The 26,082-nt window shown below is 40.7% G+C and overlaps 1 protein-coding gene across 11 annotated transcripts in view; it reads right to left on the bottom strand.

The window, feature by feature from the left end:
• The window catches only part of SCN8A (sodium voltage-gated channel alpha subunit 8), a 115,539-nt gene that overhangs the window by 51,547 nt on the left and 37,910 nt on the right, over nt 1–26,082 (bottom strand). For 7 of the 11 annotated variants that reach the window (XM_046664094.1, XM_046664058.1, XM_046664068.1 and 4 more), the window contains 4 exons: nt 24,080–24,221; nt 21,904–22,110; nt 20,775–21,068; nt 9,507–9,902 (listed from right to left, as the gene is read on the bottom strand). In XM_046664094.1, the coding sequence (XP_046520050.1) occupies nt 9,507–9,902; nt 20,775–21,068; nt 21,904–22,110; nt 24,080–24,221 (1,039 nt within the window). The remainder of the gene's footprint in view (nt 1–9,506; nt 9,903–20,774; nt 21,069–21,903; nt 22,111–24,079; nt 24,222–26,082) is intronic. The other 4 variants (XM_046664104.1, XM_046664077.1, XM_046664111.1 and 1 more) reach the window with 1 other exon arrangement.

Below are 26,082 nucleotides of genomic sequence, written 5' to 3' on the forward strand. Positions count from 1 at the left end.
AGACATAGAACTGTGTACGGGGGCGGGGGGAGGGTGGTTTGGGGAGATAAAGCAGAAAAAAAAAAAAGGGAAGACTGGCAACAGTTGTTAGCCCAGGTGCCAATCTTTAAAAAAAAAAAAAAAAAAAAAAGAAATGAAAATTTCAAAGCCCACACTTGGGGATTTTAGAAAGTAAAGAGAAATTCATTATGTTATCTTTTTACACAGGCAAGAGCATTTAGCATAGATGCAAATAACTGGTTCCATCAAAAAGTCTTGTGGTAACAATAAGATATCTAGAAAAATCCCCATATATTTGTAAATTAAACAACAGACTTCTAAAAATCCATGGATCAAAGATGAAATAACAAGGAAAATTAGAAAAATACTTAGATGATAATGAAAACACAATACATCAACATTTATGGGCTGCAGCTAAAGAAATAGTTAGATAAAATTTTATAGCTTTAAATTATGAGATTAGAAAATGAAAAAGATATAAGGTCAGTGCTCTAAGCTTCCACCACAAGAAACTAGAAAATGAAGACCAAATTAAACCCTGGGTAAGTAGATGAAAGGAAATAATAAAAATAGGAGTAGAGATTAATGAATTAGTAAATGGACAAACAACATGCCATCAAAAGAGTCAAATGTTGGTTTTTAAAGAAAGATTAATAAAATGGATAATTCCCTTAGCAAGACTGATCAAGAAAAAAAGAGAGAAAACTCAAATTATAATTTTCAGGAATAAAAAAGGGGACATCACCACAAATCCTAGTGGCATTATTAGGATAATAAAGATATACTGTGAACTTTATATCATTTCATCTTGGATGAAATGAACAAAATAATCAAAATACAACTTATCAAAACCGATAGAAGAAAGAGAAAATCTAAATAGCCCATATTAATGAAAGAAATTATAATAAAAAAATCTTACTACAAAGAGAACTCTAGGCCCAGATGGCTTCACAAGGGGATTCTATCATTTATGGAAGAAATAATACCAATGTTACACAAATTCTTTCAGAAAACAGAGGATAAAGGAATAGTTATCAACTGTTTTGTAAAGCTAACATAACCCTGATACTAAACCTGACAGAAACATTACAAGAAAAGGCAATTAAAGACCAAGATCCCTCATGAACAGAGATGTGAAATCCTTAACAAAATATGAGCAAATAATCCAGCAATATATACCAAGGATAATATATCATGACCAACAGGGTTTATCCCAGGAAAACAAGGTTAGTTTAATATTAGGAAAAAAGTCAATGCCATTCATCATATTAACAGAATAAAGGAGTAAAACCATATCATCATCTCACAGATGCAGAAAAAGAACATTTAACAAAATTCAACACCTCTGCATAATAAAATTTCTCAGCAAGCTAGGAATTGAATGTAGAAGCTTCAATCTGATAAAGAACATCGTTAAAAATGTCCAGCCAACATTATACCTTTTGGTGAAACATTAAATCCTCTTCCTCTGACACTGGCAACAAGGAAGGATGCCTGCTTTCATCACTTCTATTCAATTTTATATCTGAAGTCCTAGCCAGTGCAATACAGCAAGAAAAATAAATAAAAGGTATAAAGGCTGCAGTTTCTGTTATTCACAGAAAGCATTTTCAGGCATGTAGAAAACCCTATGGAATTTTTAAAAAAACAAAACCCAAACCTAATACAACCAATACATTAATTTATCAAGGTCACAAGATACAAAAACCACTGTATTTCTATAGTCTGGCAACAAATACCTGAAAATAAAATTTCAGAAGTTCTACCTTCTACAACAGTATATAAAAAAAATCAAATACCAAGGAATAAATATCATGAAAGACGTGCAAGACTCCCACTACAAACTACACAACTTTGCTGAGAGAAGCTTGAGAAGACTTAAATAAATGAAGAAATACACCACACACGCATAGATTGGAAGGCTCAATATAATTAAAATGCCAATTCTTCCCAAACTGACTTATAGAGTTAGTGCAATCACTACCAAAATTCTAGTATACAAATGTAGTATTGGTATAAGCAAAGACAAACAGATCAAGGAAATGATCTTGGGGTTCAGCAAATATTTCTTGGACAAGATGCAAAAAACATTACAAAACTGATTTTTGGTCAACATGCTAAGTCAATTCAATGGAGAAAGGAAAGTCTTTTTAGCAAATGGTGCTGAAAAACTAAATATCTACCCAGGTCGACTCCTATCTAATTTCATACACAAAAATTAATTTGAGCTGAATCAGAGACCTGACTGTAAAACTTGAAACCATAAAGCTTATAGAAGAAAAATATCTTCACCATCTTGGGGATCAGCAAAGATTTCTTGGATAGGATGCAAAAAAATCATGAAAAAAAAAAACTGATAAATTGGACTTCATCAAAATTAAAAATTTATGTATCTGATAAAGGACTTGTATCCATACCATATAAAAAAATAAATTAATAATAAAAAGAACTCAGTTAAAAATGGGCAAAAGATGTGAACAAGTAATTAACAAAGAAGATAAAGGAGAAGCTGATAAGCAGATGAAAAGATGCTCATTATCATTAACCATCAAGGAAATGCAAATTAAAAGCAAAATACGGTAACATTGTATACCCACTAAAATGTTAAAATCAAAGACTAACATCACCAAATGTTGGCTAGGGTATGGAGCAACTAGAACTCTAACTATACATTATTGGTGAGAGTTTTTAAAAAGTGGTGTAACTGTTTTGGAGAGCTATTTGGTAGTTTCTTATGAAGTTAAACATACATTTAACATATGACCCAGGAAGTTCACTCTGAGGTATTTATTCAATATAAATGAAAACATACGTCTACAAGAAGAGTTGTGCAAGAATGCTCTCAGTTAGCTTATTCATATTATCGTAAACCGGAAACAATTCAATGTCCACCAACAGGAAAATGGATGAACAAATTGGAGTATATTTATACAATGAAATACCACTCATCAATAACAAAGAATGGACAACTGATAGACAAAACAACATGAATGTATCTCCAAAACATCTTACGGAGTGAAACACGCCAAATAAAAAATAATATAAATGAATCCACAAAAATGAGAGAAAACTAACCTACGGTGACACATGTCAGAAGCAGTTGCCTGAAAAGCGGAGGAGACTGACTAGAAGACGTACTTTCTGAGAGAGTCTTGTGGTAAAGGGTTTAGGGGATAAGCCCCAATGAGTCAAAGAGCCCCTTCTCCACCTCCTTTTTACCCACATCTTTGGTAACTCTTGCATGAGGGTACCCAAGGTTCTACTGCGACACTGATTATGCAGTGGAATTCCTTTGAGACGGAATATGGAGCGCAAAATGTGTAAATATCTGTATTGTGGACATAAATGAAGATCAACCAAGTGAGAAAAGCAAAGGCTATTTATTCTGAGCTTGACAGAGTGAGGCAGTCAGCCACCGCCACGTGCGTTTTTGCAGACTCAAAGGCAGGCAGAGGAGTGGGGAAGCTGACAGTGGAAGAAGGGGAGGCTTCAGGTGTGCCCTGACTCAAGGCTGTCGGCATGGGGAAGCTGTAGGCAGGCTAACTAGGTGTGGGGCATCCTATGTGACTGGTTAGGGGAGCATATTTGGCTTTCTCTGATTGGACCTAAGTTGGAAGCAGGACAAAAATTAGGGAAGTTGTCAGTTGTCAATCAAGCCCTGGCCATTTTGGGCTACTTATTACAGAAGTTACTGTTTCGCTTCCCAGATTGTCACTAGAGATGGCAATCTGGCCTCCTGCCAGTTGGTCTTATAGCAGGCTGGCTTCCTGGGCTTACTATTGCAGATAAGGAGGTTGGCTTCTTGGGCAGGTTGTGGGTGACTGTTCTGTTTTTATATAGGGTATATAGGGTCTGGTCATTGTCTGTTTGTATACACAGTCTCTCAGTATTCATCAGAGCAGATTAGTTAATGGAGAGACAGCAAACATATATGATCACTGTCAACTGCCTAAGATGACATAAACCAAAACTGCCTGCAAAGAACATTACTTAAAAGTCCTAAGCACCAGTTAGGGGCTAAGACCGTGTCCAGAGAAAAATACATCCGTACTACTGAGAAAACCTCATCTGTTAAAATCAGGGGACACGGAACACCAAGATGGGTGGGTAGTTCCTGAAGTCCCTCTCCCGATGTGAGGTTTTGAAAGCTGGGACTGAAAGTCCAGGTACTTGGCTATTGTTTGTTTCTTTATTTCTATCTTTTCATTTTTTAAAAAAACTGAGATAAAGTGCACATAACATAAAATTCACCATTTAATTGTACACATAAAGTGCAAAATCCAGTGGTTTTTAGTATATTTACAATGTTGTACAATCATCACTACTAATTCCAGAACCAAAGAAAAACCGGTAGCTGTGAGCGGCTGATCCCAGTCCCTGCCCCCTGCCCCCCGCCCCCGGCCCCCGACCATCTGCTTTCCGTCTCTGTGGATTTGCCTCTTCTGGACACTTCATGTCAATGGAATCATACAATGTGTGTCCTTTCGTGTCTGGCTTCTCTCACTTAGCATAACGTTTCCAAAGTTCACCCATGTTGTAGCATGTATCAAGACTTTATGCCTTTTATGGCTAAATAACATTCCATTGTAGGGACATATCATATTCTGTTTGCCCTTTCACCAGCGGATAGGCACTTGGGTTGTTTCTACTTTTTGGCTATTATGAATAACGCTTTTGAATATTTATGTGCAAGTTTTTGGGTGAACACCTGTTTTCAGTTCTCCTGGGTATATAGCTCGGAGTAGAACTGCTGGGTCATAATGGTAACTCTATGTTTAATTTTTTGAGGAACTGCCAAACTATTTTCCAAAATGGCTGCACCATTTTCCATTCCCACCAGCAAAGCTGGCTATTGTTATCTTGTACCAGACCACAGCCAGCTGCAGGGAAGAAAACGTGGAGCAGACTCTCCCACGTAAAGCAACTTCATAGCTACCTTTCAGCTACGCTCTGCTCTAGAACCTGGATTCTCTGAGGTATGTCTCTGCTATTTGCTCAGCTGCCCTATTCTTATTACCTGGGAGGTGGGGAGAAGATGTCTTCTTTCAATCAGGCTGAGACTCGAGGACCAGAGGAAAGATCACATATTCTTTCTTTCCCTTGCCTTGTCTCTTCAGGTCATTTTTTTTGGCAAATGGAGGTGTATACTTTTTGTTTGTTCTGTTTCGTTTTGTTGGGGAGGGAGGAGGAGAATGAACAACATTTTAAAGTCAGGAGCCTCTGCCTTTTTAAAATTCAGCCTCTAAGGAGCCTTGGTACAAAACTATCAGTAACAGGGGAAGCAACTGAGAACCTTAATTATGTTAAACCCAGTACGAATTTGTTCCATTTCTCTTAACTCAAACGCAAAGTTTACTAGGGCATTTAGCCACTGACTCCCAACCTCCTAAACTGTAGCTCCCTTCTCAAAGAGGCATCCTGAAACATCTGCAGATGGCAGATTCTGACCACATTTCTATAGATCTGCCTAGGGAGGCTCAGCTTGTTATTGATTCTAAATTGCTTTCACGTGGAAATACATAACTGCAAATTTATCAGGCAGTCACCTTTTGGAATTAAAGTTTAGAGCATTTTAGAAGCGGTCTTAGAACCTAGCCATTTATCTCCTGTTCAAGCCTTTCTCAAATTTTTGCAGTATTCTGCTTTAAAATAATTTTACAATAATTTCTCCTTCTCAGACAAAGGATCTTTAGAATCTTAAAAGGAATCTGACGCTCTCCAAGTCAAGCAATTCAGCAGAAACCCCACTGTCTACTTCTCAGGTCTAAAAAGGCCAAAAAAGTATACAGAAAGGAATGGAAACTGGCTTTCTGCATACTAAGAAATGGGCCAAGCAGTGTGCTCCACATTTTACAAATGTTATTACATTTAATTTTCACAATAGCCCTATAACAAAGGTCCTTTTACCTCTTTTTCACAGATAAGGGCTTAGAGAGGTTAATTTCCCAGGATCACGTGAGTAAATAAAGTAAAGCACTTGAGCTTTAGTTAGGAGAGTGTCATGGTTAACGGTTAATGCTCCGGAGTGAGATTGCCTGGATTCAAATCCTGACTCTGCTGCTTACTGTGCAATCCTGGACAAGTTATTTTATTTCTCTAAGCCTTGGTTTCCTCCTCAGTGAAATGCAGACAACAGCAGTATCTAGCTCACAGAGTAGGGTTGTGAGCAGTAAATGAGATAATGCTTGTACACTTGCAAGCTAAAGAACATGCTTTCTGAGTTACGTGTGACTTTCGGATGGTCAGAGGCACGTGCTTACTCTCTGAGTGAAGAACCATGATTCTCACCTATTTTGCCAGCTCAGAGATGAAGACATGGGAAAAGTCCCCTGATCCTCTGCTTCAGCAAAAAGCAAGAGTGAAAATTTCCAAACTATCAAAAAATCATCACCATTCAATCACAACTGAATAATTAATGAAGATGTGAAATAGTTTTCAATAAGGCTCTAATGAGGTGATAGCTTTTTTCCATGGGGAATATTATATTTCTTAAATTGAGCCTGAAGAAAAAAAATACAGATGTGGCATAACCTAAGCATTAATATTGTGTGCGACCAACCTGTTGACCATCAGCGGCTCCTACAAAGCCTGAGCATCTGCCTGGGAGCACTCTAACGCTTCAGGCGAAGACAAGTTAATCCGTGGCTAGAGACACATCCAAAATGTTTGACAGGAAGAGTCGCTACATCCTAGCGCAAAGAGGTATTAATGGCTCATGTAGCCTGGGCTGAATATGACATTAATATATCGTGTCCTCCTATGATAAATGACTTTTTCCCACTTCCCCAAGGAGCCAATCTTTAAGTGGTCAGGAAGTTCTCTTTGGCATCAGGAAGACCTTGCTTCAAGTTCCATTTCCACAAGTCATGAAACCTCTGAGTCTCATCTGTTAATAGGATAAAACCACCTTCCAGATGGGGTAGTTATAAGAATTAGATGAGATCCTGCATACAAAGTGCTTAGCATGGTATAGTAAGAACTCGATATGCTAAGCTGTAATTATTATGCCCACTGTAAAAAACAGGAAAGTGTAAGGAAGAAACAAGTCACCAATAATTTCCCCTCCCAACGGCAACTACTGTTAACTTTTAGTCATTCATCTTCTTTCTGCACGCAGCTTGTCTCTATGGGGTTCTGGTGTCATTCTGTCTGCAAACTGTGTGCATTCTGGATTGGTTTGGTTTTGTCTTTTTGGCCTATTAATGCAACTTAGCTATTTCCTCATATTGTTATCAATTAGCAAGTGCTTCTTTATGGCTTCTAACAAAATAGTTTTTCCTAGTTGTGAAGCCCTTGGGAATGAGATAGTCCTCCCACCTCACCTCGCTGCCACTTTGGGATCTGGCCTCCTGGCCTTGGGAATCCTCCAGTCTGTCGTTATCATCACTTGGGACCACTGCAAAGGATCTCCTAAGCGCTTACAGGCCCTCCAAACTGGAAGGTAGCACCCTGAAGGCCACAGTATAAGGCAGTGCAGAGCCTTACACTCCACAGCCATCTGCTCAACTGCCTCTCCAATTTGTCTCCCACACAGTATAACAGAAGCTGCGAAAGAAACGAAAACAAACCCCACACCTGCTCATCTGCCTTCAGCTGAAGTTCAAGCTCCTTCTTCCTGGACACCTTCCTAATACCTTCTTTTCAAAGAAATAGCAAGATGTATTATTTGGCTTCAATATTTTTAAAAACTACCAGGATATCAAAATTTAACTTGGTTCTCAACATTTGAGTTGCCCCAACTGTACCGTCCATGCGCACCCATCCCTCATTCTCCATTGATACCAGCTGTTTTTTCCGAGAATATAATCATCTATCTAACTGGGGAGCCCAAAATTTACCTTACGACTTATTTAAAATAAAGATATCATCTATAACATTTGTGGCCAACTATCTGGTTTGGGGGGAACTCTGGAACCACTGTTATAGTTATTGTTCTTATTATTGTTGATCTTAAATTACGGTTCCCCAGCAGAGCAATGGCCTAGGCAGAAAAGACCTTAAAATTAGCTGAGAAACACGAGGTTTCTGAAAGGCCTAAGATTCTGGCTCTATCACTGATGAGCTGTGTGACTTCAAGGAGCACAAATTCCCTGAGCCTGTGTCTCCATCTCAAAAACAGGAAGAATAAACTCTACTTCATCAGCCTCACGAAATCCGTATTTAGAACAAATTAAATAATGCATGTAAAAATGATTTGTAGCTTGTAAAGAACTATACAAATGTAAGGGGGAAAAGTATTTTGCTTTTAAATAAAAAGGCAGGGAGGGAAAAGACGATGTCAAACACCTCCTAACTGCCTTTTGAATAATCTGTACAGTCAACAACCATCCTAAAATGCTAAAAACAGATCATTCTGAATAATTCCACCCTTGATCGTCCGGTTTTCCTCCACACATGCATCATGCTAATTAAAGAATTGGCTATCTTCATGCTGTGTTAGAGGAAACTCAGGTGTTAAAACAAAACGGTCTGACATGCTATCTCAAGGAGCTTATACCAGCTAAGGAGGGACTGGGGAAAGTTAAGGAATTACAGGGAGGAAGGATTAGGATCATTAAGGTTATAACAATTTAAAACTAGAAAAAAGGTGTAAACAGCTTAGAATTTAAAGAAATGTTAAGAGATGGCTTTTCCCAAAGAGGGGAGCCCTTCTCCAAACCCCTAGACAAGTGACTTCGTGAAGGTATTACACGCAACTCCTCCAGAGCCTGACATTTGATTACATTTCAAATTCATCTTTTGCTTCTCTTCTTCTTCCTCCCCCATACACCATGTGTTCTTGCCCCAACCTCCTCCTTTTGCCTCCTTTGATTTATCTCCATTTCAGTCCCTCTGGAACGTCTGGGTCCAGTTGTGCGTTGGTTTCCTTAACCTCTCCGGTGCCTGGCTCTCCCCGGTGCACACCTCCCACCCTCAGCATGAGCTACACGCGTTTGTCTTTGGAAAAATCCCATCTCATTCTTGTAGAGGAGACGGAAAATTATTCAAAACTATATCACTTTTTTTTTTTTAAATAGAAAGGTGCTTTAAATTCCAAGCTGTTTCCCTAAGAGGAGAGGACGTGGGGGGCGGGGAGAGAAGCAATGGCAGTTCCAAACCCGCTCAGACTTGGTCACTGGTGGTGGCAGGAGGCCATCCCCATTCCATCCGGGCAGGATCCGTCGGCCAGAGGCATTCAGTCAGAGCAGGTGGGCGGAGGGACAGGGAGGCGGACGGACTTGCAAAGACGGCGAGAAAGAAAAGAGGTAAAATAAAAAGAGTTGATGGGGAGGAAGGGAAAAGTCAGAAGATGGAAGAAGGGGGAAATGGAGCCAGGAATAAAGTGAAGGGGAACACACGGAGAGAGAAAGAGAACCAAACCAGGAGGGAGGAAACGGAAACGGCTAGGGGTAGAAACAAGAGTCAGGCCGAGCCTGGGAGAGACCAGGTGGAATGGGCAGAGCAGGGAGAGAAGAGGGAGGGAGGACTGCCATGCCTAGCCTCGGTCTACTTGTTTACTTCCTTACACTGTGGTCAGTAGCTGCCTTATCTATTTTCACCTCTGGCAGGAGCCGCCCGCCGATGTGGGAGCCGGGGCCGCCAATGAGGGACACCACGCCGTTGCAGTCCACCGTGCTGTTGCGCTTCACGCTGCGCCGCAGGCTGGGGAAGATGCGCGAGGAGCGGCTGCCCTGGCTGTAGCCGCTGTAGCCGCTGTAGCTGCTGCGGCGCTCGCGCGCCCGGATCGGGATGAAGAGCGAGTCGCGGCGGCCCTCGCTCTCCTCCACCGTGCTGTGCTCGTCGTCCGCAAACTCGTTCTCCGAGCCCGGGTCCCGGAACCGCCCGGGCCCCCTGAAGCTGAAGATGCTGCTTTTGCTGTTGTGGCGGGAGAGGAATGGCGAGCCCGGAATGCTGAGCAGTGACTGTAGGGACAGCAAGAGAGAGAGAGGGGCAGGCGTGAGACGGGAAGCTGACCCCTTATAGGCTGAGCAAAGGCTGTTACTTCCCCGACCTGGCTCCATCCTTGCCTTCCCATTGTCAGACCACCAGCATTTCCAGAAAGCACTTCTGGAGGCTGACTTTCTACTACTGTTCAACATCCATTATTACTCACTTCTCCCTGCCCCATACCCTTGAGATATACCCGTCTTTGACCAGTTAACCATTCAAAAATTCTACTCACTGTTCACTCATGCATTGAAACGATGCTTTTATCTCATGCTCTCCGTGGTGAATCTACTGGGAAACACAGCAGTGTGTCTATTTCTCATTACGGTGGGCTCACATGGAATGTGCCTTTAATTTACTCGAGTTAGCCTCTATGCCACACTTGGCAAAAAGGAGAGAATCTAAAAGTGGGTATCACTTGCCATTCTCTCAATGAGGACATGCCCTGGAGGTCAAGTACTATGCCAACAGTGGTCTTCAAGAGTTATTTTTCAGTTGAAAATTATTTATGTCCCCTCCCACTCCATTTTAAAGTCAACATAAATTTTTTTCATCAAAAGTTTAAATATTTGCAAACTATGTAATTCCCAGCACTATTTTAAAATGAAACTCCCCTTTACCACTTAGCAACTTTTCATTTCTTTTTCTGCTTCAACTCATACTTCCATTCCACATTCCCTAGAGAATTTTATGCTAATATATATTTTATACTTTAATGTGTTTTATTGACCACCTCTGAATACTTTTCTGCAACAAAAATGATAAACTATACTTCAAAAATTTTTAAATTTTCCTCTGACCATGAGTCTGTAAGAAATTTTAAAAACTCTCCTGGATTAAATTTTTTTTACAATTCTTATTAATAAAACTGATCAAGATATAAAAATATGTTATACATTTTATAAGCAATTACTAAGCTTAAAAAGAAAATTTTATTAAAATGTATCTCTTAATGAGATGGATGAGGTTCTTGTTCTTTCAATTGGTGTTTTTGGTGTTTAAATATTTGTAGATGGTATTGCTTATTACTAGAATGAGACATGGCTCAACATCAACTCCCTCCCTTCTAATATTAGATTTTGAGTGCTGAGAAACCTTATTCACATAAATACGTAGTATCTTGGAACCAAAGAATTTTGTTATAGTAATGTCACTCAATTCTTTGAACTCCTTCCAAATTATATGCCAAAATCACATAGTAAGCTATCAGCAAAATTTATTTTAATCTATTGGTTGACAATTAAATTAGTTTTGCTTTCGAGTTTGTTGAAAGAACTGAAAACCACCCAACTTGCCAAAGGATTTATTATCTAGTTATTAGAAGCATTCCACTCCCTGATTTCTGTGGATACCAGAAAGGTTTTATTTATTATTTACTAATAATTATACGGGTTACTTTTACTTAAAAGAACCTTAGTTAACCCAACAGAAAAGGTTGGAATAATCAAAATGCTGTTAATTTCTATACATCATTGCCAACATTTTTTAATAAAATGTTTTTATCTTATCACATGCTTTAAAGATATTTTCATCAAAACCTTAAAGCCACAGATTTACCTCATTTAATTTATGAAAATTTGTAATGTCCTCACTGTTAAAGCAACTGGAAAAATCAGACTTACTTTCACTGGAAAAAGCATGACCTAATTTTTCATTTTATTTATTTGTTTTTGTTTTTTTTGTTTTTTTTTTTGGAGGAAGATTAGCCCTCAGCTAACTACTGCCAGTCCTCCTCTTCTTGCCGAGGAAGCCTGGCTCTGAGCCAACATCCGCGCCCATCTTCCTCTAGTTTATACGTGGGACGCCTACCACAGCATGGCTGCCAAGCAGTGCCATGTCCGCACCCGGGATCCGAACCAGCGAACCCTGGGCCGCCGAGAAGCGGAACGTGCGAACCTAACCGCTGCGCCACCGGGCCGGCCCCTAATTTTTCATTTTGAATAAATGTATTAATATGTATCTCAGTGACAACTACGTGGCTCCTGAACTTCAAACATCCCAACACCCCTGATTATAATTCTGTGTTTTACTCCTAACAGAAGTATGTAAGAGAGAGGTAAGTTCATAAAGCCTTACAATGGATTTACGCTTCCTGGATTAAAGAAAACTTCAGACACTGATATTTTCAGTTGTCCCTTTGTTCAGCACCACAAGGATTTGTATAGCTCAGGGCAATGCACCACGTAAGACTGGGGATGAGGGACAGGTATGCCTTCCTTTTGTAAAGTGGGAGAAGGCTGGCTGTGAAAGGGAAATAGGAAGAAGCACCGTGTGACTCTGGGCCGCAGGGCTAACCTTGGGCACAGGAATGTGTAAGTTAAAGAGCTGGGAATCAGCTTCCTTAAAACTGTGCTTGGAAAGTCTTCAAGTGCCCCAAGGGGATACACCCCCAGTTTTTGGGGTCCTGCCCTAAGAGAAAGAAACTTGACAAACAACTGACCTTAGCTAACCCTCCTTACTACCCTGAGATACTCAGTTTGCCCAATTATGACTGTGAAGGACTTTTCAAAATAATTAACCATATGAGACTTCTGCCTTAAAGTTTAGGCCTTAACCCTCGTGTAAAATGGCTCCACTGTGGAAGTGCTTTGTGGGCTGGGACTCTGCCAATATAATGCATATAAGTGCTAAATAAACCTTTTAAAATAATACTTTCGATGATAACCCTGGAAGAGCTGTAGGGCTCCTCTTTAACATTTCCACTCATATCTTTTTGTTACCTGGAATTCCATTTCTGGTTCTAGACTCAAAATACTTCCAGTTTCAGTCTCTTGCTATAATGTGTAAAGCTCCTGTGCCCAGACTGGTACATTTTCTTTGGATATTTCTAGTTCCATCATACGCCATTCTCCCACCTATATTTCCCTTTCTATGTGGTCTTTTCCTGCCCTGGCTTGAAGCAATGCACAAATCTCTGAGACAATAAATGAATTTGATCACTGGGGGCCACATCAAGAAAACCACTAAACATAGATCATTTTATATAAATGTCATTGTTAAATATATATCATATGCTGTCTATAGGCCTCTAGAAAAGAGGATGCAGGTATGTAACACCTCTGACCCCTCTCCCCATCTCTCTGACTTGTTTTGCTCTTCTGCCCTATCCCTCCCCAGAGAGCAGCTGCATTAGTTAGATTCCAGAATGTTCCTGAGTCTCATTTACGAGAGGATGGTGTCACTGTGTTAAAAGCGCACACATGTAGCCGGCTCTTATACTTCCTTCTTCCACGTTGTTGGGTTCATAAAGGGATCAGGGCCTCCTCCAGCTCACTGCTTGCTATTCCTCTCCCCCCCCCCCCCCCCCACTGATTCACGCCCCTGAACCAGTGGTCAAAGTGTGATTCATGGACAAATGCTAGTATTTGACCCGCTACTGGTTTGCAATGAGACAAGTAGAAAATCTGAGAGAAGCATTTAGAAACTTTTAGAGTAATTAGACATTGTCACAACATACAAGAATGTGATATGGGGCCAGCCCGGTGGCCGAGTGGTTAAGTTTGCCCACTCCACTTCGGCAGCCCAGGGGTTTCACTGCTTTGGATGCTGGGCATGGACATGGCACCGCTCATCAGGCCATGCTGAGGCGGTGTCCCACATAGCACAACCAAAGGCACTCACAACTAGAATATACAACTATGTACTGGGTGGCTTTGGGGAGAAGAAGAAGAAGAAGAAGAAGAAGAAGAAGAAGAAGAAAAGATTGGCAACAGATGTTAGCTCAGGTGCCAACCTTTGGGGAAAAAAATGTGATAATTTTTTCTAGAAACTTATTGGTATTATATTTTACAATTGTATCAGTTCATGAAGAATTGGGAAAAACAGAAACTGGTCCTTCACCACAGATAGTTTAAGAAGCACTACTTTAAATGATGCAGCTGGCCAGAAGATGGTGTAAGCGTTGTAAAATGTACCTATGATTTTGTTTTAATCAGGTTGGTAAGGTGAGAGAGACAACTGCCTTTGAAAGAAGAGTTTGTTACCTATAGATCCCAAGGGAAGGGGCGGCATGGCATGCCACGCAGGGGCTCCTGGAGCTACAAGGGTGAGTCAGGAGGCAGAAGGAGTGAGGGGAAAGCACGGCCCAGAGCCTTTCCTGTGGTCTCCAATGGGTGAGGCAGAACAAGCACATTTGAGCAAGTTTAGGACTGGATAGTTCGAGGAACTTCAGGCAGACTCGGGGCTACAGGGGTGGTCCTAGCTGTCTAGCACCTGGCCCTGGAGTGACTGAGGGTAGGGGCAATATTGGCTTGCTGTGTGAGAGTTAGAGAAAAGGAGAAGGTTGGCGAGACAGGTTTTGGATTGGTTGATGTGCATATGAAAGGCACACTTCCAGGCAAGTTGTTTACTATCTCTAAGAATTAAACTAGCATGAGGAGGGAGTCTCTCCCCAGCCAGCAAGGCTCCTAAAATATTAAGCATCATAAAACACAGAAAATAAAAACCATGATTAATATGGTAAGATCCCGGGATTGGGCTTATGGGGGACAGGAAGCATCCTTAAGCTTCCACCCACATATTCACTGCAGTTTAACATAGAACACTGTGGCTCAGGGATAAGCCTAGATGTCACTTAACTGTGCTTGGGCATATCTCTCTCTCTTAAGGGCCTCAATGGACACAAATACGGCCAGGACAAGACAAGATTCAGGCAGGCCTTGGCTCCTCGGCTAAAACTCATGATCACCCTTAACGTCATCACTCCACGTCCTAAGAATGGCATTCAAGATCCTCCGAGCTTTGACCTTAATTTACTTTTTCCATTTTATTCCTCACTCTTTCCTCCACATACCCTACCATTCAGCCACACTGCCTTCAGGTCTTTATTTTCTCCATTTCCAGGGCATACTCCATTTTCAGCTGTGGAAATCCTCTCTGTTCTCCATGGTCAAGCCCTTCAGCTTCTTCCTCTTCAAGCTTCCTTAACCCTCCCACAGCACAGAGCCCCTCTTTCAGAGTACTTATGTTCTACTTTTTACTACATAAAGTTCTTTGTATCCATACTTTCTCTGTCCTTCTTTTTTTTTTTTTTTTTTTTCCGGAAGATTAGCCCGAAGCTAACATCTACTGCCAATCCTCCTCTTTTTGCTGAGGAAGACTGGCCCTGAGCTAACTAACATCCGTGCCCATCTCCCTCCACTTTATATGTGGGATGCCTACCACAGCACGGCTTGACAAGTGGTGCCATGTCCACACCCGGGATCCGAACCGGCGAACCTGGGGCCACTGAAGCGGAACATGCACACTTAACCGCTGCGCCACCGGGCTGGCCCCTATCTCTTCTTTTTTAACCAATGACAAGTTCCTTAAGGACATACTGCCTCATTCACCTTTCTATCTCCTGTATATCGTAGGTACAATGTTTAATTTAATCAACATGTATTTGGATTCTATAGCACTGTCCCATACCTGCTTTGGGTCACTGCCTCACTTTTCCTAGCAAGCTTCCCTGGACTGAGTCCGTGATTTTACATGAGGCTAATGCTGGGTGCTGAAACTGCCTGGTACATTAGATCCCCACGTTAGGAAGGAGGTTTGATTTATTTGACAAACGATCATTAAATATCTATTGTTCGCTAAGTGATGTGGATACAATGGTGAACGAGACATACAACATGGTCCCTAATCTCTTGAAACTTGTAGCCTCTGAGGAAACATGGCAGACTATATGAGCTCTAATACACAAGACTACTCCTAACTGACAGGAAAGTGATAAGGAAGATGAGGATCAATTCGGCGACCTACAAATGCTTAGAAATCAGGATCCTGAGACAATATACACTAAAAGGAAACAATTACCTATTATTCTTTAATTCCTTGTTCCATTCTTGGCAAAAGAGTTGACTGAAATAAATGAAGGAGAAGAGATGACTTGCTCCATTTCTCATAGAACCCAGTATCCCACCCTGATCTAGCCCATTCCCTAAGGAGATGCATCCTGAGGGCGGCCGCCCCAGCCCCTCCCCAGTCTCACCCTCCCTGGACCAGAGGGTTTCAGTGATGACTCAGAACCGATGACTCTATTAACTCTGGGGATCCAGACTAGTTTTTGAGATGGGTAGGCCTTACTTCCTGTTTTCAAAATCTTTCCTGTCAACCAACCAGGAGCTTCTGGTCCTTTTCAGGCAGTCACATCACAGTTAACTTAAAAGCCATCTTAAGTCCAGGTGTTTGCTTGGGAGATTAGCCCCGAGGTGTTCTTGATTCGAGGGAGTGGCTCTTACATCCCACAGAAAAATTAACTGGGGATTTCCAGGTATTCATGGCAGCTGTCTGTTGAGATGAGGCTTCACAATGACTGGGATGTTTAGAATGTGATAAATTGGTGATTTAAATGTTCTATTTCCATGCCATATTTCACTTTTTCTTTCCAATACAGCAGTGGTTCTTAAAGACTCCTGGGGGTTCCTGTGATCCTTTTAGGGGGGCTCATGCGGTCAGAATTATTTCAAAGTAATACTAAGATGATATCTGCCTTTATCACTCTCATTCTCTCACAAGTACACACTGAACTCTGTGAGCCTGGCAGTTTCACAGTATTTAAAGACTTTTCTGATGAGATTGGTAGTGATAATAACATACGTGAATTTTTAATATTGTGTGTCAGTACTTGGAAGATCTGTGTAACTCAGTGACCCGGGATTGCCTAAATGATCAATGCTTGATGCTATAAATCATTCACGAGTTAAAAATCTATGGTGCAAAATACAACAGAGAGTTTTAATGTAACACAGCACCAAGTTACTGATATCGGATCCCACACTACAACTAACCATTAAAAAACTACCACTGTCCAGTTTTGGAATCGCAACAAAGAAGAATATTCACAATTATCTGAAAAGGCTATTAAAATATTCCTTCCTTTTCCAACTATTATCTGTATGAAACTAGATTTTCTTCAAATACTTAAATCAAAAGAAAAAACATATCATGACAAAGTGAATGCAGAAGCAGGTATATTCCAGCTGTCTTATACTTAAACTACAGATTAAAGAGATCTGCAAAAATGTAAACAGCGTCACTTTTTCCACTAATTTTTTTGTTTTGTAAAAGTTAATTTTTACAAAAATATGTACAATTTGTGTTAAACACACAATGGGTTTATCATTATTTTAAAATAAATCAGTAAATATTTTTACATTTCTTAATTATAATTTGTATAATTTGTATAATTTTGTATAATTTATATAATATATATATGATAATTTAAAGGCACATTTTAAAAAAGCTTTTTGGGATCCTCAGTAATTTTTAAGACTATAAGGGGGGTCCTAAGACCAAAAAGTTTGAGAACTTCTGCAACAGAATAATTAAAATATCTTGCAAAAATGGACTCAACTAATATTTATCAATTGTCCAAAGCCCTAAAAACACAGCAGTAATTTTATAGAGAAACAGACAGGCGATGGGTTGGGCAGATGTTTTAAAAGGGTCTCAGCTCTGGTGGTAAAGGGAGCTGACATATGCTTGAACTGCCCTGGGAGATGAAGCCACATTCACAGTTAGGCCAAAAGAAGAGATGACCACGTACGTGTGCAGGTGAGCGGGGACCAGTGGCGACAGACTTTGGGTAGCCTTTAGCTCCACAAGCTCTGCAGTCAGAAGGTGCAATCTTGACTGACATTTCCGAGCTAGTAATCTCAGATAAATTAGTTAATCTCTCTAGGTCTCAGTTTCCTCAGTCACTCTTTCAGATAAACTCAGAGAAACTGCAGGACAGTCCTGGGACAAAGAATATTACTACCGTGTGGGGCTTCTTGGCAGTCATCCATGGCCTCTAGGAATCTACAATTTTTTCAGATGGGGAAATTAGAGGAAGTGAACATTTTAATGCACAGCAGGACATCTAAGAAGCCCAGTTTTATTTTTTGAGCTAGGGAGCAATCAGTGCAACTCTGTGCTAAAGCCTATAGATTAATCAGAGGCCATTCAACAGCAAAGTGTTAACAGCACTAAGGTATTCATTAACCAGCTCAGTGATGGCTCTCAAGATAAGGGCTGGATTACAACAAAGCTGCAATCATACTTTTCCCCAAAAGAGGCTGAACTAGAGAAAGGGTGGTGAAGGTGAGACAGAGATGGCTCCAGGCCACAGAGAAGCCCCAGAAGGAGTTAAATCAGTTTTATAAAAGTCCTCCATGCATTTCCCAACAAATATCTGAATGCTTGCCATGAGCAAAGAAGCAGGCCTTGACTTTAGGACTTTCTCTAAGAGACGAAAGGATATGAACATAAGTAAATATAATACCATATACAGTAAAAAGCAACATATAAAGAGAGATGTATGAAACATAATGGAAAGGTGAAATGATAATTCCATTGGGGAAGTTAGGGAAGTTTTCTTGAGATAAATATGTGAAGAATAAGTATGATGTGGACATTCAGAGATGGAAAACTAGGGCATCTTAGAGAGGGTGTTTCTGGAGCTAAACAGAGGGTAGAAAACAAACACCATGTGTGAGAAGCATCTAGGAGCTCATTCTGGGTTAAGTACAGGGCGCTTGAAGGGGCACAGTGACTGGAGTCCAGGGGAAAGGCTGGGGTGCTGTGAATGCCATGCTGAAGGGCTGGGACTTCATTAATAAGTAGAGTGAATCTGATGAGGGGAATTTCCTCTCCCATTCTTAATACTTATTCTAAACTGTCAATATTCTCTTTAAACCCCCTACTCAACCTCCCATTCCCTTCAATAAGATTTTTAATTTCCTACATTATTGAAAACTAGCGTCACCTTCCTCAACCTCTTCTCCCTATCTACAAACTTATCCACATCCACCCTCCCCTATTTTCCTGACATTTTGAGGGACAAGGTGCCCCTTTCCTGTTAGACATCACATCTTCCATGATTGTGCCCTATTTTCTTTTCTATCCTACTCCATTTTCTACCCCCACTTCCCCTTCTTCTGGGCTCCCCTACCCCCAGATTATAAAAATGCTGATATTCGCCCAAAGCTTCCTTAAAGAAGCTTGAATGAGAAGTCTACACTCATTGTCTCCATTTCCCACTCAATATGGCATCCATCCCTACGCTGGACTGAAACATGTCTTTAAGTTCTCAATAACTTATATTGCCGAATCCAAGGACATTTCCAATCTGATCTCAGGAAGCATCTCTGTTAAATTTCAATCCATTGATCACTCTCCTGCCTTCTCCAACCCTGTGCTCTCTTGGCTTCACTGAACTCTTGGTTCTCTTAGCATCTCTGATGACCGTTCATTTGTTTTCCTTCATGAGTTCTACCTGCGACACTCATGAACGTTTGCAGTTGTGTCCTGGGCCCACTGTTCTTGCACCTGACACAATCTCTTTGAATATACAATCTCATCACGTCTCATGGTTTCAATCACCACCTCACAGCTCAAAACCTCAGACTCAAATGAGCTATCATTTGACTGTCTGTGTCTAAAACACCTCTCTACTTGGTTATCCAACAAATAATTCAAACTTGGGATGTCCTAACTGGAACGTACTTTTCTTCCAAACCTGGAATGTCCTTTCTTCTGTCTTACTGCTGCCTCACCAATACACACATATATTATGTGACTAATTCCTGTTTATCCATTTTTACCTTCCCCAGAAAATCTCTGCTGAAACTCCAGGTTAAGATAGATTTGTGCCCTCTAAAACACCAAAGCATATTTCAACTATGGAATAATACCATCGATGCCATTATATAAATAATTTTTTAATGTATATGGCTGCTCATCTACACTGTAAGCTCCCCAGGGCAGGGATCGCGTTTTAACCACCTTTTAATCTCCAGGACCTAGCACAATCCTTGACATGTGGCAGGCACTCCCTAACTTCTTGGTGATGAATAAGCAGAGCCATGTTTTAGGGAGCGATCTGCTGACAGTATATAAAACATAAAGGAGAGGGAGAAAGACTGGAGGAAATGAAACTGCAGCAGATAACTGCAGCAGAACAAAGTAATACAAAAGTCTGAATCAAGATAGGATTAATAGGAATAGAAAGAAGGGCATGGACACAAGAAATTTTGCTGTGATAAAATGAACAGAACTAGTAAAAGACAACTAGGAGGTGAGAGACGCAAGGAACAGGCAAAATGAATCATCTCTGGGAAACAAGAAAAGACACTGGATATACTGCCATAACCAGTAACTATAATTTATTCCAAACCTTACAAACTTTGCAGCATTTCTTTAAAATGGGGCAACTAAATGGCCTAAGAATTGGATTTTGGTGGTGTTTTTTGAAATCCAAAAATATCTATTATGTGATATTTATAATAATCGAATGCTCAATAATTATCTATAAGTTCTCTCCTCTGTTCTTCTCTTAGTTTCCTCATTTATCAAACATAGGTAAAACTGGAGGCTTTTAATCTACCATAGGATAATTTATCAGCATGACACTATCTATCTAGAATAATTAATTACTAGAATTTGCCACACTCAAATAAGGTGACCCAAAGAGTTTCATGACTTTTTTTTTTAACCTACAATTATATGTAATTCTTAAACAGAGGTGTTTGAGCTAAATTCTGATGTTCAGATGCTAAGAGTTCTTCTCTATGTTTTAGAACATAAGGCTTGCTGCTGTGATGAAGACTTTACTGCTGAAGCAAGTCTGCCAAAGTGATCCCAGTGTCTTGAGGCTGGCTTTCGAGCAGAGGAGGGGGGGGCAGGGTCAGAGCAGAGAATGGTCCTAATAAGCCGGTAACACTTCCTCCAGGAGGAGACAACATGGAGCACGGAGGGGAAAGGTAGGCTGAAGATGCAGGGAGGGGTCTGGGAACGTGAGACCAAAGGGGAATGCAAGAATCAAGCGAGATTAGCAATACCAGAATTTCTTAGGCTTATTTGTCCCAGTGTAAAGAGTTTACCTGATTCATGATGGAAAACTTCCTCCCTATTCTGTTGTCCGGCAGCCGAAAGCCCTTCCTCCTCATGCCATCTTCTGACTCTGACTTAAACACCTTCTCAGGATCCCCTTTCTCCTCTCCTTCAGACAGCTCCTTTTGCTTCCTTTTCTTTCTCCTGTTTCGTCTTTCTTTGGCACTCTTGGAACTGAGTTTAGAAAGTTCAGATGAGCTCCGAGGGGAGCCTCCCCCTTCTTCACCCTCTTCCTCTATGGCGTCTTCGGAGACAGTGCCTGCTGAAGTGGCCATTGCAGCAGCCTAGGGAAGAAGCCAGAGCAACAGGCCAGATCAGAATGAACTGGGGCCACCCAAAGCCAAGCAATTAGTGCAGGTCATTTCCTTCCCATAGATAGCGAAAGGAGGTAAAAAAGGAGGAAGGAAAACCAGCCTGTCAGAGGAGACGGTGGCCAGGGCCTGGCTGTTTCCATTGCCTAGTTGAATTTGTGTCGCAGCACACAGCCCTACATAATCAGAGCAGAACCCAGTGGTGAGAACTTCTGGATTTATTCTCTTGAGTGTCTCAGACAAGAGCTTGGCTGCTTTCTTGGGACCAAAGGATCCCTTCTGGGCAACTCTGAAAATGAATGCTAAGAAACTATATTATACATTCTGGGCCCAACAGCGCAAAAATACATGTTTATTTGGATAAGGATTAAAAGGTAAAGTGTTAGGATGGTGAGATGACAAATTTGTCTCTCAAATTTTACTTTAATATTTTACCTGTATCTACTCTACAATTACAATCAATACTTTTTCTGACCACAGAGAATGTTTTCCTCAAGAAAAAGGCTATGCTTACACGAAGCACCATATAGCTGCTCTGGCCACTTTTTTTCACCCCAGCTGTCATAGCAGGTGAACACTGAACAGTTGAGAAATTCGAAAAAAGATCATATTGACAAATAATTTGGTCATTAAGACAAACAGAATAGTTAAACCAAACATCTGTAGTTGTTACTTGGGTTATTTTAATCAGATCAATGATTTCTATTTGATGATGTGCCTAGAAAGGATCACTTGGAGTGGCAATCACATGGGGCCTCAGTCACGGCCACCTGGCAGGAAGGACTATTCCAAGGAATGGATCACCAACCTGTGCCTCTTCCTGCTGCTTCTTAAGCTGCTCCAACATTGCTTTGAATTCAGCCTCTTTCTGCTCTGCTTCCTCCAGGGTTGCCTGATTCTGCTCCTCATAGGCCATGGCCACCACAGCCAAGATCAAGTTCACCAGATAGAAAGAACCCACAAAGATGACCAAGACGAAGAAAATCATGTATGTTTTCCCAGCTGCTCGTAAGGTCTGTAAAGACAAAGACCATTTTCTGAGTCATGTGTATCAAATGAACCAGGTTGAAAACAGCCTGTGGGCTAACGTTCCTCTGTAGGGGCACTGCTACGCTTTGAACAGGGCAGCCCTTCATTGTGTGGCACTCCTTCACACTGCAGAACACATCGCTCCCCCAATGGCCGAATGGCCTCCCTTATCCTCAACTCACAGCAAATGTCAGTAGTACCTCTCATTCATTGTGACAAAAAAGGTCCTCTTCCATTTCCAGATACTCCTAATATACTCCTTTCATAGAAAAATGCCTCATTTTTTTTAAAGGAAAAAATGATCTGTGCTAAGAACTGTATCTGTCAGTTGGATCTAAAACAAGTATAAAGAAAAGAATACAAGACTTCAGTTCGTTGATCTACTGGTCCTCAAAGAGAATTAACAGACAAATTCCATCTTTAGAATCAGGTCCAAGTCACAGGAAGTTGTCATCTTGAGTGACATCTTCCTTATCCTTTAATAATATGCTTAAAGAGAGATATGACATAAAGGATAGTGGGGAGAAAAGAAGAAGGAAGATGCCAGGACTATTCCTTTCGCTAGGAAGGAGCAAATAAACATCAAAGAACAATGGAATCAACAATACAAAGAGACTTATGCACCCCTATGTTCACTGCAGCATTATTCACAATAGCCAAGACGTGGAAGCAACCCAAGTGCCCATCTACCAATGATTGGATAAAAAAGCTGTGGTATATATATACAATGGAATACAACTCAGCCATAAAAAAAGACAAAACTGCCCCCATTTGCAACCACATGGATGGACCTTGAGGGTTTTATGTTAAGTGAAATAAGCCAGACAGAGAAAGACAAACACCATATGATTTCACTTATTTGTGGAACATAAACAAACTTACGGACAAAGAGAACAGTTTAGCGGTTACCAGGGGGAGGGGAGTGGGGGTTGGGCACAAGGGGTGAAGGAGCACATTTATATGGTGTCTGACAGATAATAATGTACAACTGAAATTTCACAATGTTATAAACTACTATGACCACAATTAAATAAAAGAGAAAAAAGAACAACAGGGTTTTAGGTTATATATATGTGACCCACTATTGCTTAATTTTCATCTTTATTCTTTTCAACCACAAATACGTAATGGAACTTAGCATCAACCACAAATATTTCATGAGACAGATCTGAACCTGAGGGAACTCTAAGCTGTCCAACAGAAAGTAAGAATTCCCTGGGAATAGAATTAGAAGCTTCCATTAAAGAGGTTCCTTCATGCCTGAGTGGGACATGTTTCTCATTCTCAAAATGGCATCATCAAATGCCAGTTCAAATGGAAACAATGGATGATTGTAGAATTTCTAAGCTAGAAGACCCTCAGCAATCACCTAGACTAACTTCTCCATCACAACCAGCAAAGTTAAATGACTTGCCCAAAGTCACTAGAGTAGAATGGTACTGACCCTTTTTTTTTTAATCTGTCACAACCTGCTTGAACAAGTCCAGATGTGTTACAAATCTCAAACATTTTGATATGTTGAGACGCCAAGGTCCTTGTGGATAGGAACCTCATCTTTGTAATTCTAGCACTAGCATAGTGTTTAGCACAATGTTTAATTAATATTTCTTAAAAAGATTCCCTAAGCCCAAAATATCTAAAAGGAAAACTACTGCAGAGGGGCCGGTGAAACAACAAGAAGGAGGCAGAGAGAGCAGATTCCCAGGCCAGGCAAGAGGCTGTCGAGGCTGAGCCTCTACAGCTATGCGTGACTGAGCATTCAAGAAACAGAGACGAGAGCTGGGAGAGTTCACTTAATTTTGCAAACCAGCTGGCTCTGAGAAATACCATCCTAAGATCCTGTATAATGTCTTTACTAAAGGTCTTACGCAGAATGCCCCCAACCCCACATATCCTCATGCAAGTTCTATCACCAAAGAAAAAGAGGGAACACTCAAAAAAGAAGGACTACTTACCAACTGATACAAGTTTTCCCAATAGTCCTGGGTCATAAGGCGAAATAATGCCAAGAAGGCCCAGCTGAAAGTGTCAAAGCTCGTGTAACCATAGTTGGGGTTCCTTCCTGCTTTCATACACTGGTATCCCTCTGGGCATTGCCTGAAGAAAGAAGGGGAAGTTCCAGGCTTTTCAACATAATTTTACCCAGTCATCAGCTGCAAGTCATCTCCATGACTATGGAGATAATAATAATCAACTATAGAGCCAGGCCAACAAACAGGAATTAAAAAAAGAAAGAAAGAAAAGAAAAAGAGGAAAGAAACAAAGTAGCCAGCTCCATTTTTCAAAAAAGAAGTCCTAGGGACAGCCTAGGGCCAGAATCACCTGGCATGCCTCTTAAAATGCAGATTCCTCTGCTCTACCCAAGACCTAGCAATATAAGCTCTGGACAGGGGATCCATGAATCTGCACATTTTTGTGTGTGTGAGGATTGTCACTGAGCTAACATCTGTGCCAATCTTCCTCTATTTTGTATGTGGGACGCCACCACAACATGGCTTGATGAGCAATGTGTAAGTCCGTGCCTGGGAACGGAACCCACGAACCCCAGGCCACCGAACAGAATGCACAAACTTAACCACTACGCCACTGGGCCGGCACCTGAATCTGCGTTTTTAAGAGGCATGCCAGGTGATTCTTATGCAAGTCAAAATTTGAGAACGACTATCCTAGGTTCGTATCAATGTGCAATTCAACCAAATTCAACTTAGCTATGATCCCAAATGACAAATGACTGGAAGTTCCTCTTAATCATCTCTGTTCTCTTAACACTCACTGTGACAACTCTGCGTCATACTGAGGATTTCATGACCTTAGTTACAACAGTTCTTCTTCTTTTAGTGTCATCTGATATTCATTTCAACATAATTTCCAGTATCTACTTCAATACAGAAATTAAATGGACTTGTAGTGGTCATGGTCATCTTAAAACACCAGTTCCTAGAGGACCAACATACTCTGAATAATGACACTACACCCTACATTTATACAGCCTTCTGTCTACAGAGCACTTTCATGTATGTTATCCAACTGGATCCTTACAATAACCCTTTGAGGAAGGGAGAACATGACTCATTAAATCCATTTTATATATGAAGAAACTGAGGCTTACATAAGTTAAATGGCTTGCCAAAAGTCTTAGAGGAAGAAGCAGCAGAATCAAGACTCAAATTGTATGGCTTACACTCATGTTCACAGCAGCATTATTCACAATAGCTAAAACGTGGAAGTAACCCGAGTGTCCACTGACGGATGGATAAATAAATGTGGTATATATATACAATAGAATCTTATTCAGCCTTAAAAGGAAGGAAATTCTGACATATGCTATAAATATAGATAAACTTTGAGGGCATGATACTGAGTGAAATAAGCCAGTCACAAAAAGACAAATACTCTATGATTCCACTTACATAAGGTACTTAGAATGGTCAAAATCATAGAGACAGAAAGTAGAATGCTGGCTGCCAGGGGCTGGGGGAAGGGCGAGATGGGGAGTTAGTGTTTAATGGGTACAGCTTCAGTGTGGGAAGATGAAGAGTTCTTGAGACGCATGGTGGTGATAATTGCACAATGATGTGAACGTACTCGATACCAATGAACTATATACCTAAAAATGGTTAAGAGAGTAAATTTCACGTTATGTGTATTTTACCACAATAAAAAAAAAAGTGGGAAAAAATGCTACTACTCTTTTCCCTCATCCACGCTGTCAAGCCTTAGAATATTTGGGGTCATCCCTGGGTGCTAACCTACTAGCCAAACAGTGTCCTTACTCTACATTTTATCAACTGTGTTACAACAGAATGAGAGGAGTCTACAAGAGACAGGCAAGATATCTGGTGTTACAGAGTCTATCCTTAGTCTTTCCCATCTTTGATTTTGGCTTGAGACTACAGGGACATTCAACTACCAGTGAAATGTCAACCTGGGATGGACAAATATGAAACAGAAAGAAAAT

Source organism: Equus quagga, chromosome 1, assembly GCF_021613505.1.
Source record: "Equus quagga isolate Etosha38 chromosome 1, UCLA_HA_Equagga_1.0, whole genome shotgun sequence".
Classification (NCBI taxonomy): domain Eukaryota; kingdom Metazoa; phylum Chordata; class Mammalia; order Perissodactyla; family Equidae; genus Equus; species Equus quagga.